This window comes from Amblyraja radiata, chromosome 15, assembly GCF_010909765.2.
Source record: "Amblyraja radiata isolate CabotCenter1 chromosome 15, sAmbRad1.1.pri, whole genome shotgun sequence".
NCBI classification, from domain to species: domain Eukaryota; kingdom Metazoa; phylum Chordata; class Chondrichthyes; order Rajiformes; family Rajidae; genus Amblyraja; species Amblyraja radiata.
In genome coordinates, this window is record NC_045970.1 from 13290832 (window position 1) to 13307143 (window position 16312).

Below are 16312 nucleotides of genomic sequence, written 5' to 3' on the forward strand. Positions count from 1 at the left end.
GAGAGTAACTGTAGAGAGTAATGGTTTAACAACCAGGAGATCAAGCAAGGGGACCGAGCGCAAGTGTTCAGCGAAACAGTCTCGCCAATAGAAAGGTCACATCGGGAGCACTGTATGCAGTAGATATGATTAGAGGTGCTGCACATGAACCTCTAACTCACCTGAAAGGACTGCTAGGGTCCCTCGATGAATGGGAGGAGAGACAGGGGCAGGTGTTATACCTCCAGCAGTTGCAGGGGAAAGTACGAGTGAATCAAGGAGCAGCAACGTGAACGGTCTCTGCAGAAAGCGGAAAAGGTTGGGATAGGACGATGTGAATGGTGGCGGGATCATGTTGAAGGTGGCGGAAATATCGGAGAATGATGTGTAAGAAAGAACTGCAGATGCTGGTTTAAATCAAAGAGTAACTCAGCGGGTGAGGCAGCATCTCTGGAGAGAAGGAATGGGCGAGGCTTCAGGTCCAGAAGACGTTTCAGTCTGAAGAATGGTCTTGACCCAAAACGTCACCCATTCCTTCGCTCCAGAGATGCTGCCTCACCCGCTGAGTTACTCCAGCATTTTGTGTCTACCTTCGGAGAATAATGTGTTGAATGTGGATGCTGATACGTGAAAGGCAAGGACCATGAATCTGTCCTTGTTCCAGTTGGGGGAAGGAGAAGGAGCACAACAACAGAAGACATGGTGTGGGATCTATTTACAATAGCAGGGCAGAAACCACATTTACTAAAGAAAGAGGACATTGCGGATTTCCTCAATTGAAAAAACTCAACTTGGGAGCAGATGCGGTGGAAATAGAGTTAAGAATAGAGGATGGCATCTTTGTAAGAGGCAGGCTGGGAGGAGGTATAGTCCAGATAACTGTGGGATTCAATGGGCTTTACATGGACATCAGCCAATAGTTTGTCCCCTGTGATGGGAGACAGAAAGAGCAAGAGTGGTGTCAGAGATAGTCTAAGTAGATTTGAGGGGAGGGTGGAAATTAGTGGTAAAGATAATGAAATCAACTAGTTCTGTACAGGTGCAGGATGCAGACTTTTTACAGTCGATGTAGTAGAGGAAGAGTTGGAAGATGGTCCCAGCCCAGTACCAATCTAATCACCCAAAGCGGAGATTCGTATCAGTCTGGGATATGGTGGCCCATTGTTCGTCCACGGGATAGGTATGTGGAGGTGTCCGAGGGCTGGCACCCGATAATGAACTTGTTTTGTGATTTTTCTTAGTTTCTACTCAGATGTATCAATCTGAGCAATGCAAAAGGTGTTATTGGGCTCTAATATTTTACCCAAACAATCATGGTTTGCAAACTTTTTTACTGCAAAGAACGATAACAATTATTATTGATAATATGGATTCAAAAATAATAGTGTGTAAACACTTAATGGGTCTGGCAGTATCTTCGGAAAAAAAAAATCATGATTTCTTCAGATCTGAGAAATGGAGCAAAACAAATTTAGATTGCAGATAAAGGATGTGGGTGATCCCCAAGCATCTTATAGGGCGAGCCCAGAATTGCTGAGGCAATTCCACTGTTTATGGAGACATCCAGTCACTAAATTAACAAGAGCAATGAGAGAAGAAAGGGGCAAGTAAAAGCTGTGAAATGTACGTCAAAGTGGTCACCAAGATCATCTCCAATGCCTCAGGTCTTTCTCCCTCCCAACCAATTCGATTGATCTATTGGACATTTCCAAAATTAACCTTTTAGTTTCAAATCCTAGCAACAACTTGACCTGCACTTTATAGCTTATACATGATCATCCATTTGCTTTTTCCTCTAACTTTCCTTATTAATCTATCAACCAGACAGCTGCATAGACAATAGAATCAGCCGAGTAATTGTGAATTTGTCCATTTATCTCCTTTGTCATCCATCCCTAAGCCACCCATCCTGTAATCGAAAACTAACTGGATTTTTCTCATTCCCAGTTCAGAAACATCATCAACCCAAAACATTAAGTTTCTCATTCTCCAGGCACTGCCTGATCTGGCGAATGTTTTCCATATTTTGGGTTTGTATTTAACCAGCCATTTTTCAAAACACCACGCAATTTCTCTCTTTGTGCAATTGAATAAGTAATGATGTAAAAACTTCATTTTCATGCAAACATTTAAAATGCGTTAGGTTTGTATTATGCTGATTTTATGGGAGGTTTTCATTATTTTTGATAGGAACAACTAATTTCAAAAGGTCAAACATAGCAGGCATTTTGGACAGATTTATAAACTAAATAATTATCCCATACTTTAAACCTGGCATTTACTTTCCTGAAAGACCACAAAACGACCACTTACATGGCAGCATATTGGTGGAGAAGGCAGCATATTGGATACCTGCCAAGACACAGAATAAAAGTGGGCGGAGAGAAGTAAAAGAGATACAGCTTTGTAAAACATTGGTTAGGCCATACTCGATGTACATTTCTGATTGCCACACTCTAGGAATGACACGAGGAGAAACTGCTTAGGATAAGGCATTGATTCCTTGCATCAGAATAAGCTGAGGGGATTGGTAGAGGTATGCATAATTATAAGGAACACTAGACTGTATGAAAGATTTCCCTTCAGCAAAGAGCGCATAGGTTTGAACGAAGAAAGGATCCAAACACAAACTATTGCCACCCTTGGTTGCAATCTGGAATGCACCGTCTAAAGGGTTCATGGAGTCAGAGACTTCCACAACATTTAAATACCTAGATAAGTACCTGAAGTATCAAGCAGAAGGCTATAGACCAAGTGCTGGAAAACAGGATTAGTATAGATAGGCATTTACATAGTTGGCCAAAGGGATTAGTTGTGCAGCACAGAAGGAATTGGAATGGATGCTCCAAGAATTTAGTTTAAAATTTATACCCAGTATTTCCACCTATCAACAGGTCTTTGTACAAAAATCAAAAGAAAACCAAAAGCATAACTGGGATTCCAGGCCCCAGGGCAACTCTGTAACCTTGCATTGTTCAGGAATAAGACAAAAGATATTCCAATTCCAAGATGCCAAATTTCAAACAAACCAAGGACTACTTCATCATTCTCACTTGCATTATAGCCAAGAGTGTTTAATTGTCATATGTACTGAAGAAAGAACAGTGACATTTCTACTTGCAGCAGAACAGGCATATTAACAGCACTTTAGATAACAAATAAAAAAAATAAAAACAATATTGCAAAAAGTCCAAAAGTGCACAGTGTAACCAAGACAGTTTGTCGTTGATAGTTCAGTTAGTATTTTTCATGTCTAATGAGTGGTAGTTTTTGGGAAGAGTCAGTTCTTGAACCTGGTTACAGTTTTCAGACTACTATACTTTCTTCCCGATTGCAGGAGTGAAATGAGAGCGTAGCCAGGATGGTGCAAGTTCTTGATGATGCTGGCTGCCTTTACAAGGTAGCTACTCCTATAGAAGCCTTTGATGGTGGAGAGGTCAGTAGCTGTGATGGCCTGTGCGAGGTCCACCACTTTTTGTAATCTCCTTCATTCCTGGGAGTTCCTATATACAAAACAGGCCATGATGCAACCAGTCAATATGCTCTTAATCCGTACACCTGATTTATCGCAAAATTAAAACAAAAACCTGAAAACCTAATTTGTATCTTAGCTTGTATTACAGCTATGAGCATGGAATTTTATTAAATAACAAAGCTGAGCCAACCTAAATGAGTATGCCACTGTCAAAAGAGATCATCAGCAAGTGTCAAGGAATATACACCAAAGGCGACAACAGGAGTGTTCGCCATGGTATTTCTTAATGACTACCACCCAGTGACTCAAATATGAACCATAATGAAGTGCTTTGAGGTTGATCATGTCACAACAACCTCCCAGACAGCCCAGATTCACTGCAGTTTGCCTACTGTCACAAGAAGTCTACATATCCCTGGTCTTACATACATCCCCGAAACATCTGAATAACAAGTATACACATGTCAGACTTCTATATGTGTGCGTGTAGATCCTTCAACATAATAATCATGACTAAATTAATCTCCAAGCTCCTGGACCTAGGAGCCAATGCCTCCTCTGTCAATGGATCTTGATTTCATGACCAATTGACCACAATCAGCAGGGATTGATGACAAAACATTTTCCATAATTCACAACAATGCAGTCCAGCAAGGATGTGCTCTTAGTCCTTTACTATATTCCCGACACACGCATGACAGTGAGACCAAATTCTGTTCCCACTCCATTTACAAATTTGCATGTGACACCACTGTGGTGGGCCAGATCTTGAACAATGATGAGACCAAGTTCAGGAAAGAGATAGAGCTTGGTAGCATGATGTCAATACAGCTACCTCTTCCTCAATGTCAGCAATATGAAGGAGCTAATTACTGACATCAGGAAATGAGATGTATACATCCCAGTCAGCATAGATGGTGCTAAAATTGAGAGCTTCAAGTTTCTAGGCATACATATTGCCGACAATGTGCTGAAACGCCTCCCTTTCTTGATAAGACCAAATTCGGAAGTCTCCAACGACTCTTACCAATTTCCAAAGAAGCAACCTAAAAAGCATCCTACTGGGACGCATCACAAAAGGGTATGTATGGCAGGGTCCTCTCAATCCAACGGTATAGTTCCAATTTACCTCATTGCAACCTTTGCACTTTAAAAAATCTCCACTTCCTCTGCAGCTGTAATGCTGCAAATGATACAACACCATATTCTTCATTCTGGTGTATTTTTCTTTGCACTACTTGTTGTATGTGTGTACGACTTAACCTAATTAAACTGGATGGAGCACAAACAGAGTTTTCCATTGCATCTCAGTACAGATGACAATAATAAATGTAACGAGATCTCAATCCACAAATATGTAAAAACTCCCTGGAAGTCTGCATGGAAAAAGGATTTTAGAACACCAATAAAACTTGATGCCAGCCATGCAGAGTTTGCATTTGAAGAATGCCATATATGGCTTTAAAAATCTTATCATAGACTACTAACCATTGCAATTTGTATTCATAACACACTAGTCATTGGGGAGATGCTGGTTTAGAGAAGACTGAAGATTAAGAGGAAGGTGGATTGAAAAAAAAAAACAATTTTGCAAATCCATGAAATAAATCCAGTCTATCAAGAAAATGATTAAGACGAAATCTGTACTACTGAACATTTGTTCATAATTTAGTTGCACTGTGACGATTGAAAAAAAAAATTAAATGGCTTAAAACACTAATAATGAACAGTCTTTCTGCGGAGTTTAATGTTATAATAGAGCGATTGTCCTTACTTTCTTTTTCTTTCTTTTCTAGGGTCTACTTTCTTACTTTACTTCCTTCTCTAACTTCTTTTCTAAGGGGCTTTCTTTTCCCAACACTCTCTTGCACTTCACGACTCTTGCGCACCTTCTTTACTTTCCTTACTTCTATCTTTTTCTTAAAGCTTAAAAAAAAAAATGAAGCGGTACAAAAAATGTATTAAGATATATGTGTTGTGTGCTATTGTAATTTACCGTACTTCTGATAAAAATAAAATTAAAAAAAAACAAAAAAAAAACACTAATAAAAAGCAAACGTAAAATGAACAACTTTAAAAATTCAAGGTCGATTTATGTCAAGGTTTATAGTACTCAAGGAGGCCATCATTCAGCCTGCAAGTTACTCTTTGCCAAATTAATTCAAAAGTAAATTTACCTTCCTCATCCTGCAGCCAAATATTTGACCTTTGATTCTTTCTAAAAAAAGCCATGGAATTTAAAGGGGCCATTACATGCCTCTAACGAGCAGCGAGTATTGCTCTTTCACTGTGTTAATTGTGAAGCTATATTCTTATCACCAGAGGTTTCCATCCACCTCCACACCAATCTAGTTGCAAAAATGTTTTGTTAATCTTTTAATTTTCATTTTTATCCCCTTGCATCATTTTGTGAAGTCTCTATCCTTTTGTGATAAAATATTTGAACTGCAGCAAAAAATAAGTTTAATACAAATGTATTATTACTCTATCCACACCCCTAAACACTGGATTTATACAACAAACCCCCAAAAGTATCTTATGGAATAACATTTGCCCACAAACACAACCAGAAATAAGTTAACTAAAGATATGGTTAAAGGAACCAGTAAAGTGCATCTGTTCCTTTTCAATTGGCAGTAACACTCCAAATATAGGCATATCTTTATAGTACTGAAAGGAGACCTGAATAAATGATTTACAAAAGCACATTGAAGGCAAGGCCTATGAGAAAGTTTACACTGGACAGGAGAATTTTTGTAAAACCCCCAGTGTCAGTTATTCATCGCAACTGACAAAATGACAATATGTCGCATGAATAAAAAGTTGTAGCATTAGTTCAATGCATCCAGATGGTATAATTTTTGATTTAGTCATAATTTGAACTAAAAATCTGGTTTAGCAATGATGCCAAGAAACAATTTAACAATATGGAGTAGTGTTTCTTTGCATCAACTGCTACTTACCAAAAATAAAAATATTACTCTCCCCACATTTCACCCACTCCCAAAGAAGTCCAGTGAATAGGAATGTTTAAGAAAGAACGGCAGATGCTGGAAAAATTGAAGGTAGACAGAAAATGCTGGAGAAACTCAATATTCCTTCATAGATGCTGCCTCACCCGCCGAGTTCCAGCAATTTTTGACTACCAGTGAATAGGAATAGCTTTTTCTAAAAAGTACTGAGAAAGTTGAAGTGTTGTTAAATTTAAGGATGGATTATCTTGTACTGCAAAAGCATCCTGATGTTAAAGCACTGGCCAGACGTTTTCATTGCAAGCCTATTTAAAGAGATCATTCTAAATATAGACAGAACATTTTTAAGGCTATTCAAGGCCGCATCCATTACAAATCACTGAACAAATGCTGTAAAGCACAAAACATTGAGTATGTTGTAACAGAGGCACACCAAGTCCATTTAGTTCAAAAACTTGGAAATGTTTTAAAAAGTATTTGCAGCTGAAGGGATTAAAAATTTTTTTTTTTTAAGACCAGATATTTCATTGCCAGGTTCAGTTTGAGATTTGTGACCACGAATTGCTGTGCTATTTCAAAATCATGGCATTTAAACCCATCATAAAACCAAACCAAGTAGAAATCCTGGGTATTACAAGCAGCAAATTTATAAAATAATCAGAGAAATTTTGAAGTACAATAATCTTAATCAGTTATTTATCAAAATATTAACAAAATACTTAAGTCAGCGAATTAATCAAAATGAGAAAATAGGTCTTAACTGGATGTTTATTGCATTAGCATAAAACGAGATGAAATGTAACATTAATAAACAGAAGTTTAATTACAGCAAATCCTTTGGACGACGTTACTGCACCAGTTTAAATTCATGGAAGACTGTATTAAAAGCATGAGGCACAAGCCAAATTAATTGTGTTAACAAGTCTGAAAATCATATCACAACATCAAACAACCTGAAAATACATGTAGCCCCATAAATATATTCCATGAAAGGTTTATTCAAGTTTACTTTGACTTCCAATTATATGCAAAATGCGATGGCCCAAATAATGGTGAATCATGACCATGGCAATCATCACTCCTTTGCAGTGAGTGTCAGGAACATGACATTTTCTATAAACTGGCCCGCTGAATGCACAGAAGTCATCAACAACAAATTAAGACTGTACAAAATACCATATCAAGAAATTTAACATTGGAACAGCAGCTGAAAATTTAAAAACTTAATTGGATAAGGAAATTAATTGGCTGAGAAATTAATAGCAAGGAAGAGTTCACAAATCATTCGATGCAAAACTAAAAGCCATGACCTGTCTCAAGGTTGGGCAAAAAAGTCCCAAAATTGCACATTAGCTATATGACTAAGCGAATGCTTTGGAACAATTAAACAAAGATAACTAACAACTTTCATAATTAAAACCGAATTAAAAATGAGCAGTAAAAAGGAAATTTACATGGAATATACCCAACTGGAGGAGTAACAGCAAAGCATTTTTAGCTTTGATAAGTGGTGGATTTAGATTTAACAGGACACGTAAAAGACATCTTTTAAGTACACTGAAAATTGATTCAATATGGACAGAATGAGAGGTGTTTAATTTGCATCAGTCTTCACTCGTGTGGCAATTACTCAATCACCTACATTTGAAGATAATTATGTCTTTAGTAATTGCAGCTTGAGTTTTGAGCAAAATAAAAAACATTGAAAGCCACCGTCTAAAAAACAACCTGGACACCTGAACTGGGAAGATAGGACATGTTTTGCAAATCCTTGACAATACCTTTAACAGCTCACTGGATCCATGATTGCTCTCTTGAGAAGGACGATCAAAACAAGGGAAACAAGTCAGATTCAAAGTTGAAAAGAACCTATAGGTTGGACATTTGGCATTAGCCAAGTTTAGCAGGATCAAAAAATATTTTATCAATTGATCATAAAGATGAGGCAGATGCACAGAAATGCCATGATGCTGAATGAATTTACCCATAATCTACCTACCTAACGAGCAACCAAACAGTAGTGCTCTCACGAGAGTAGTAATCCCAAAATGCTCTTGCAACACAATTAAGTGGAAACCTTTTAACATCATCAAATGCTTTGCCAAGGAAGAAAACACAGAATTACACATCTTTTGACATTTATTAGTTTGCTTCACAAATTTCACATACTACTCAACCAGGCATCTGTCAGTTTTGTGTTGTAGTTAGAACTGCAACTTTTAAGCTACATTCACTTTTCAACTCTTGATATTGGGACTTTTGATCCTGTCAGCAACAGGAAGCCACATCCACTGCCTATATAGATTTGAATTATTATATGAAAATTTATGGGCAATTCATTTGCAATGCCGATGGCAAAAGCTCTAAGAGTCATCTACATCATTTGTATTTTCTACCTCTATCTAATGAAAATAAAAATAACCACAAAATTAAATACTGAAATTCAAGGCAGTTGAATTGAAGGCTCTCTCCCACTGAGAGCCAGTGTCCACTGATAACCACCCACGAAAGCTGTAGAAAAAAGTGACCGATAGAATAAGCACCCAGTAACATCCAATGCACAAATATGAAAACTAATTGTGTCCCATCCCGAACTAATACAATGTATTTTAGAGGATAGGCAAAATAACTGGAAATATAACGTTGCCTCCTGTCTTAAGGCTGTCTAAGGGAGAAAAATGGTTACAAATTTCAGCCCAACAGCTGACCATACCTGGTCTGAACCGATCTGATTTTTGGTCCAACCACCCAAAGAAATTACTTTGCTGCTGGCATGGAGGTGGTATCTAATCACATTGCTTCATATATAATTCACTGGGGCAAGCTTCAAAAATCTTTTTTTTGCATTTCACCGCATAATTGATTACCCAATGTCGGAGTCAGAAACATACCATTCTACAATTTTCTCCATACTACTGAATTATCAGAGTCGATTTAAGTGATGGTTAAACAGCAAACAAATCCCCTGGAGTCGGCCAGCTTACTTCCAAAATATTTGAATCATACATGCAATAAACTTGAAGATTTAACATCACTCACCTGCTTTGGCTCAGTTAACTGTCATATTGCGAAAGAAGAGATCGGATTTCAGGTGTCAGGTGTTGAGCTGCCTTGGCAGCTTCTGTAATCGCCCTACGGTACACTCCTTTCTTCTTTCTGTTAAACCTCAACTTAAAATACTCCAAAAATGGAGAGACCTTTGACACAGAAAGCAGCGACGTTGTAGGTGATCCAAACCAAGACACTCTGGCTTCCTGCCACAATGGTGTCCCATTTTCCTTCTTGTTAACGCTAATGCCAAGAATGCACGCAGGCCACCAGGGAAAGCCATGAATTTTCCCCCATATAATATCACCAACAGATATAGTCCTGCCTTCGGTTGTTACACATTTTGTGACAGTTTTGGTATGAAGTCTCACAGTTAAGGGTGGCACAGTCTTTTCTTCTTTGGAAGAAGATGACACAGATGCATCATCTCCAGGTGCAAAATCACATATTTCTGGTGAAGTTATTTCTGAACTAGAAGACTTTGATTCATCTAGACTATCATTACTACAGACCGATAAACTTGATGAATCTGCTCTTTTTTTCCTATAACTTAAATATACAGTCAGATCACCTTGATCCTTGCTCCGACGACTTCTTTTGTACCTCCATTGGTCCTCCTCTCCAGAACTCCCTGATGTCTCTATTGAACTTTTTCCTGTAGATTCTTCAGAATGAAGTGCACTACTATCTGATCTCCTTGTAGGTAGCACATCGCTATTTAGATTATCTACAAGCTCAGCCTTATAAATTGCAACATTGTCCCCGTTACTGAGCCGATGAGGTTTTAATCGAATTCTAGGTGGTGGGATGTCTGCCATGGAATGCAAAGGCCTAGTTAGTTTTAACTTTGGAATGGTTCCAGATGGACTAGAAAATGACTTTTCTGGAAGAACCTCCATCTCATCACCATTTGTATTCTTGTCCTGGTCCACACTTTCATTTTGCATTAACCGTTTAGGACAAAAAGGCTCAACTGAGCCATGTACCCGTGAGGGAATTTTCACAACCTTCCCTTTACCTTGAGGAGTGCTATATGATATTTTAATCACTGGGCTTCGATGCACCATCTCAGTAGAACATTTTTCATCTTTCTTTTCCTTTTTTAATTTCCTATTTTCACAGCACGTGACCTCAGGTTTCCTCTTTTCATTTTCCTCCACACTAGTTTTTTTGTCATTCTTATTATTATGTCTATCTTTGTCATCATCATCATCATCCTCCTCCTCCTCCTCCTCCTCCTCCCGATTTAGTGTGTTTTTGCATTTTTCGCACAACACCTGCCTAGGTCGCAATCTAATGGTGCTCATTATAAGCTTACCAGGATCGCGATTCCTTGACAGGCGTCTTTTTGTGCGTTTGATTGTCCGAGGTGGTGGCTGCGGAACCCACTGATTATAAGTCTGTCTCAATACCAAAGGTTGTGGCAGAGGTACACCTTCACAATAAGGTGGCAAACAAGGCACAGTTTTTGGTAATGGCTGAAGAGGTGAAACTTGTTCTCGGTTTGACATCTCGGTATGTTGCAAGTTGCAGGGCTGAGACTTAGTTTGACAGATGGACTGTTCTTTCCCGTCAAGGACTTCACTGGTGCATGATTCTGCAGGAAACTGGTTTGGTAGCAACCCACATAATCCTGACCTGGTGAACACAAGTATTCAAGAAACAAAGAGTTAACGGACACACCGACTCAGAACAAATGCAAACGTACACTCTGTTGCATTACTTGCACACCTTAAGTGGTTGAAATTTTAAACAGTATCTAATTATAAAGACTTGTGCAGATTATAATTAGAATGTCAAATTCCATGGAACCTTGTCACAGCAGATGGCTTTTACTTGCAGTCTAAATTTCCAAAATTCACCTTAATGGTCCCAATTTTTATTTTCAGTTGGAGAGGTTAAAGCAAAGCAGAACTAGAAACATTTGCAGAGCAGAAGTTTTAATCAAAAGTTATGATGACACTTTAATTATTTACAAGATTCAACATTGTATATTTAAATATATTTCCAAAGTGGACGTTTCTCAATTAAACATGGCAAATCAGTATATTCAGAGCAAACTGCAGAGTAACTACAATACCTTCTTTAAACTTCCCTACAATGTCTCCTGCAAACAATGAGGAAGCTGAAAGTGCACAGGCAACAGATCACATTTGCAAATAAATTTCAAAGTCCTGTTTGTAGTTTATTCCATTTCATTGGCATAAATAATTTAACATTGCATATCAAAAAACCTTTCTTGAAATGTACTAAATCAAATATTAAAATTGTCAGGTAACTGGCTAAAAGTTTGATTATTCCCGGCAAAACAAAAAACAACTGGTTATTATGGGGCGGGAAGAGAGAGAAACACATTGAATCTCCAATTTTTCCCTCACCCACAATTTTAATCTTGATCCAAAATTAATTCCAATGGAGAACTGCTTTCCAGAAAGATTTAGGCAAGTGTTAGTCTTTGCGAGGATAGGCACTTGGCATTTATTGGCAGCACAGTATCTTAGCAATGATCTCCACCAACAAATAAAGATACTGAAACCTGTTTATTTTAATGCATAACAACTTATTTCCCTTGTTGCCACACCAGACAACATCAGCCCTGCACAAATTGACATAGAGCCATGACACAGGACCTGCATTTCATTTTAATGGCATGGACTCACCGGGGAAAAGGGTTGCAACTACATTGCACCTGCTCCACGGCAAATTAAAGCTCTAGGTTTGATTCTGTGGATTTTATCCAGGCCTTGATTATTTTCCTTGTTTAAAAAAAAAAAAGGAAGACCACCACTGTTATGCCGATGACACTCAAATCTATGTAGCGCTATCACCAAATGACTATCGCCCCATAGATCTGTTGTGCCAGTGCATTGAGCAAGTCAAAGACTGGATGTGCCAAAATTTTCTCCAACTAAATAAGGACAAAACGGAGATAATTGTTTTTGGTGCTAAAAAAGAAAGGCTTAAAGTAACCCAACACCTTCACTCTCTGTCCCTGAAAACTTCAAACAAAGCCAGAAATCTTGGGGTCATTATGGATTCAGATTTAAATTTCGACAGTCACATCAAATCAGTAATAAAATCGGCCTACTATCACCTCAAAAACATAGCAAAATTAAGAGGACTCATGTCAGCTCAAGATTTAGAAAAACTTGTACATGCCTTTATTAATAGTAGGCTAGATTATTGCAACGGTCTCCTTGCAGGTCTTCCAAAAAAAACTGTCAGGCAGCTACAGCTTGTTCAGAATGCTGTTGCTAGAGTTCTAACAAAGACCAAAAAATTTGAGCATATTACACCAATTCTTAAATCCTTACATTGGCTCCCTGTATGTCAGAGAATTGATTTTAAAATCCTGCTGCTCACCTATAAATCACTACATGGTTTAGGGCCAAAGTATATCACTGACATGCTTCCACTATATAAGCCTTCTAGATCGCTAAGATCTTCTGAAACCAATCTGCTAGTGATTCCCAGAGTAAATACAAAACATGGGAAAGCAGGATTTAGTTACTATGCAACAAATAGCTGGAATAAACTTCCTGAAGGTTTAAGACTTGCCTCAACTTTGACCACTTTTAAAACAAGACTGAAAACTTTTATGTTTACTTTAGCTTTCAGCTAAATCTTAACTACATTGCACTTTTAACTTTTGCACTTTTTATAATGCATTTTTAATTTTGCTTCTCTTTTAGTTCTTCTATTTTATTTAATTTTATTATTTCATTTATTGTATGACATGTTTTTATGTGAAGCACTTTGAGTCTGCCTCGTGTATGAAATGTGCTATATAAATAAAGTTGCCTTGCCTTGCCTTGCAAGAAGATGCTTGGTACAGAATGGTCATCTTCAACAGTGTGAAGCAGAATGCATGAAGGTAATTACCACCTTATTCCACAAAGATAAACACAAAATGCTAGAGCAACTCAGCGGGACAGACAGGCAGCATCTCTGGAGAGAAGGAATGGGTGACGTTTCGGGTCACGAAATGTCACCCATTCCTTCTCTCCCGATATGCTGCCTGTCCCACTAAAAACTTAATTATCACAGACAATGAAGAGGAGCAGGTTGTCAACACCTCTTGAGCATCTAATCAGGCATAGTTATCCATGCTCAAGTTGGAACAGAGCATTCAGCCAATGAGAACAAAAATCCAATCAAGATTTTACTACAAGAAAACAAGCAGAGAACTTTTATCTTATGACTGCCAGTGTGATTTTAGGTTAGGGCAATCCTGACACTCCAATTAAAGCACATGATTTGAAATGAAAGCAATAATATGGTGAACCAGGGATCCCTTCTGGAAAATGCACTAATCACACATAGATATCTATTAGGGAGAGCATGGCCAACATCCTGTGCATGACAATGTGTACAATTGCTAAAATTGTAGTATATCAACTACTTCAAGAAATTTTGAATGGAAGTTGTGGTGTGTTTTTTATAAAAAAACAAATTTAGTGCTCAACACCCCAAATTGATAAACAGGCACCAACATGCCAAAAATAGTTATGGTAAAAAAACATTGCAAATGTGCATTACTTCTCTTCTCCCCCACCACAAATGGTTCTTGACTGGATGGCATCTGAAATATGGGACTCAACGTGCCAATAACGTGGGGATGCCCATTCAGAATGGTGGTATTCGAAGGCATATGATAGTTCCACTTATTACGAACCAGGTCACATTGGGGGCAGCACTGAAAATAATTCATCCCTCAAATTTTGCAAAGCAGGGTCACCACAGATTGTGTGTTTGATCTGAGGCCAAGTCCCCATCTCCCTTGTGCTTGTTTGCAGAGCGCGGGTGCATGGGTGGCGTCAAACTCAAGTTATTGAGACCATCTAAATTATTAACATAAAAGGTGTGCATTTTATTTTTTAAGGCGAGACTTACTTCTTGGCCATGTCTATCAGGATGCCGGTGAAGCTGCTCCCTCCGAAGTTGGTGGACACCACCACGGTGCCGCTGACGACGTGCTCCACGGTGACGGTGAGCTGGGCGCCGGCTAGTAGCCCCGCTGCGGCTGCGGGTGGTGGCGGTGGCGGCGGCGGCGGCGGGCTGAGCGCCGCCATCTTGTTGGCGGGGCAACGCCGGGGGCTGCGGGTGGGGGGCGGGGCGGGGGGGTGACGCAGTGGGGAGCGAGTGGACGGGCGCACGTGCACGTGCACGTCCCCGCGGGCTCCGTGCCCGCGCCTCGCCCGTCAATCACAGCCCCACAGCCCGGTGCACGAGCGCCCGGCGCATGCGTCCCATCTCTGGCAACACAGCGATTGCACAGAAGATTCACACGGGAGGCGAACAAAATGCACCCTTCCTTCCCTGCAAAATAAAGCAGAATATATATATGTGTTTAATTAAAAAGCAAATAAACACCCTCTACAACTATTTGCAACTAAATCGCACTTCCCTCGCACGTGCGACCGAGTTGAGATTAAACAGAACTTGATCTACCTCCTTAGCATCCCATTTTCAATTTGCAGCATTAAAATATAATCTCATCCATGCAGAACTGTTTAGAGAGAATTGGGGAGGTGCTTAATTAGGATTCAATCATGCCCTTTGTTTTCATTATATGGAAATCTAACACACTGGCCTTAGCAGCTTGCCAGCATTTGACCATGTTGCCTTCTTTCAATTCTGAATTACAATTAACATTTCCAGGATCTTTATTTAAAAAAAAACATTCCAGACATCAACAAAAGTGGTTCATGCATTAGCTGCAGGCCTACTAAATACTGTAAGGTTAAACAATTGTGCAGGCAACTATCAACGTGATTTAAAGTACCCACGTAGATCATTTTCCTGAGCAGAAATGCAGCACTTCTACATTTTTTCAACCAATTTAACATAATTAACCTTAAAATAAAGTCACGACGCTTAGTACAGGACAATAGCCTAATACATCATCCCCGTTGGCCTACCAAGCACGTAAACCAAGTCATTTTAATTAACAAGAAACTTTACACTGTCCGTTTTAAGATTCTGATAGATATATATATCTTCAACAAACCGAGGGATATAAAAGAGATTTGCTTTTCAAAAGACACATCAAAACATAGTCTAAAGCATCTCCCTATTTAAAAAAAGAGCAATAAATAATACCTGAGAATGCACCGACTGAATACAACACGTAGACGGTTTCCTGAAAGTACACCAATTGAAGTCTTTAAAGGTTCCAGAACCAAACGCCCCACAGTGGCCTAATGAGCAGGATGATTAATATAGCGATGCAAAGGATGGATTGCGGAAGCGCTAGACAGCGTCCTCTTGCGGGTCGATTATAAGTGTCTCAACATTGTCAGTTACTTGCTTCCACTGTAAGTGAATCCATTTATCAGTGCCTTTATGCTGTTTTCTCATTTCGACGCAAACAACATTTTTCTTAGAATTGTAAACATTCCAAAGAGAGTAAAAACAAAGGCCATACTTATACTTTCAGTATTTTCCTTCCTGATCCTCCAAAGGATTTGCCCTTGCTCTCTCTTAAATAATAGCACCCCCAGTCTTCACCTTCAATCGGCCACATCTACCACGAAACAACTCTTTTCCCCCTCCTTATCCCTCTCGAAATTCTAAATCAGCCCCCCACTGACAACCTTTTCCATCACAACACACCCTCCCCTTTCCAGCGCGTCAAACTGGAACGCAACACTTTTACCTTCTCCACAATGGGCCTAAAACTCGTCTTTGTTGCTCACAGCGTTATCTCCTCCTTCACATTAGAGAGAGCAATGGTGGACAAAGTGGCTACTTTGTGACTCTGAGCTTCTGGTCACCAGGTGCCGTCATCTCCATTCCCACCTCAGCCTCTGCACTCCCAACACCCACATGCAGAAAT

General features: G+C 39.2%; 1 protein-coding gene across 3 annotated transcripts in view; it reads right to left on the bottom strand.

The window, feature by feature from the left end:
• pwwp2b (PWWP domain containing 2B) overlaps nucleotides 1–15754 on the bottom strand; it is a 228154-nt gene extending 212400 nt beyond the window's left edge. For 2 of the 3 annotated variants that reach the window (XR_004414143.1, XM_033033644.1), the window contains exons 1-3: nucleotides 15577–15754; nucleotides 14368–14793; nucleotides 9466–11112 (exon numbers count right to left, since the gene is read on the bottom strand). Coding sequence is in view for 2 of the 3 variants with exons in the window: in XM_033033644.1 (XP_032889535.1) it covers nucleotides 9480–11112; nucleotides 14368–14546 (1812 nt within the window). In the remaining variant the exon portion in view is untranslated. The remainder of the gene's footprint in view (nucleotides 1–9465; nucleotides 11113–14367; nucleotides 14794–15576) is intronic. The other variant, XM_033033643.1, reaches the window with a different exon arrangement.
• Between the last annotated feature and the right edge of the window lie 558 nt (nucleotides 15755–16312).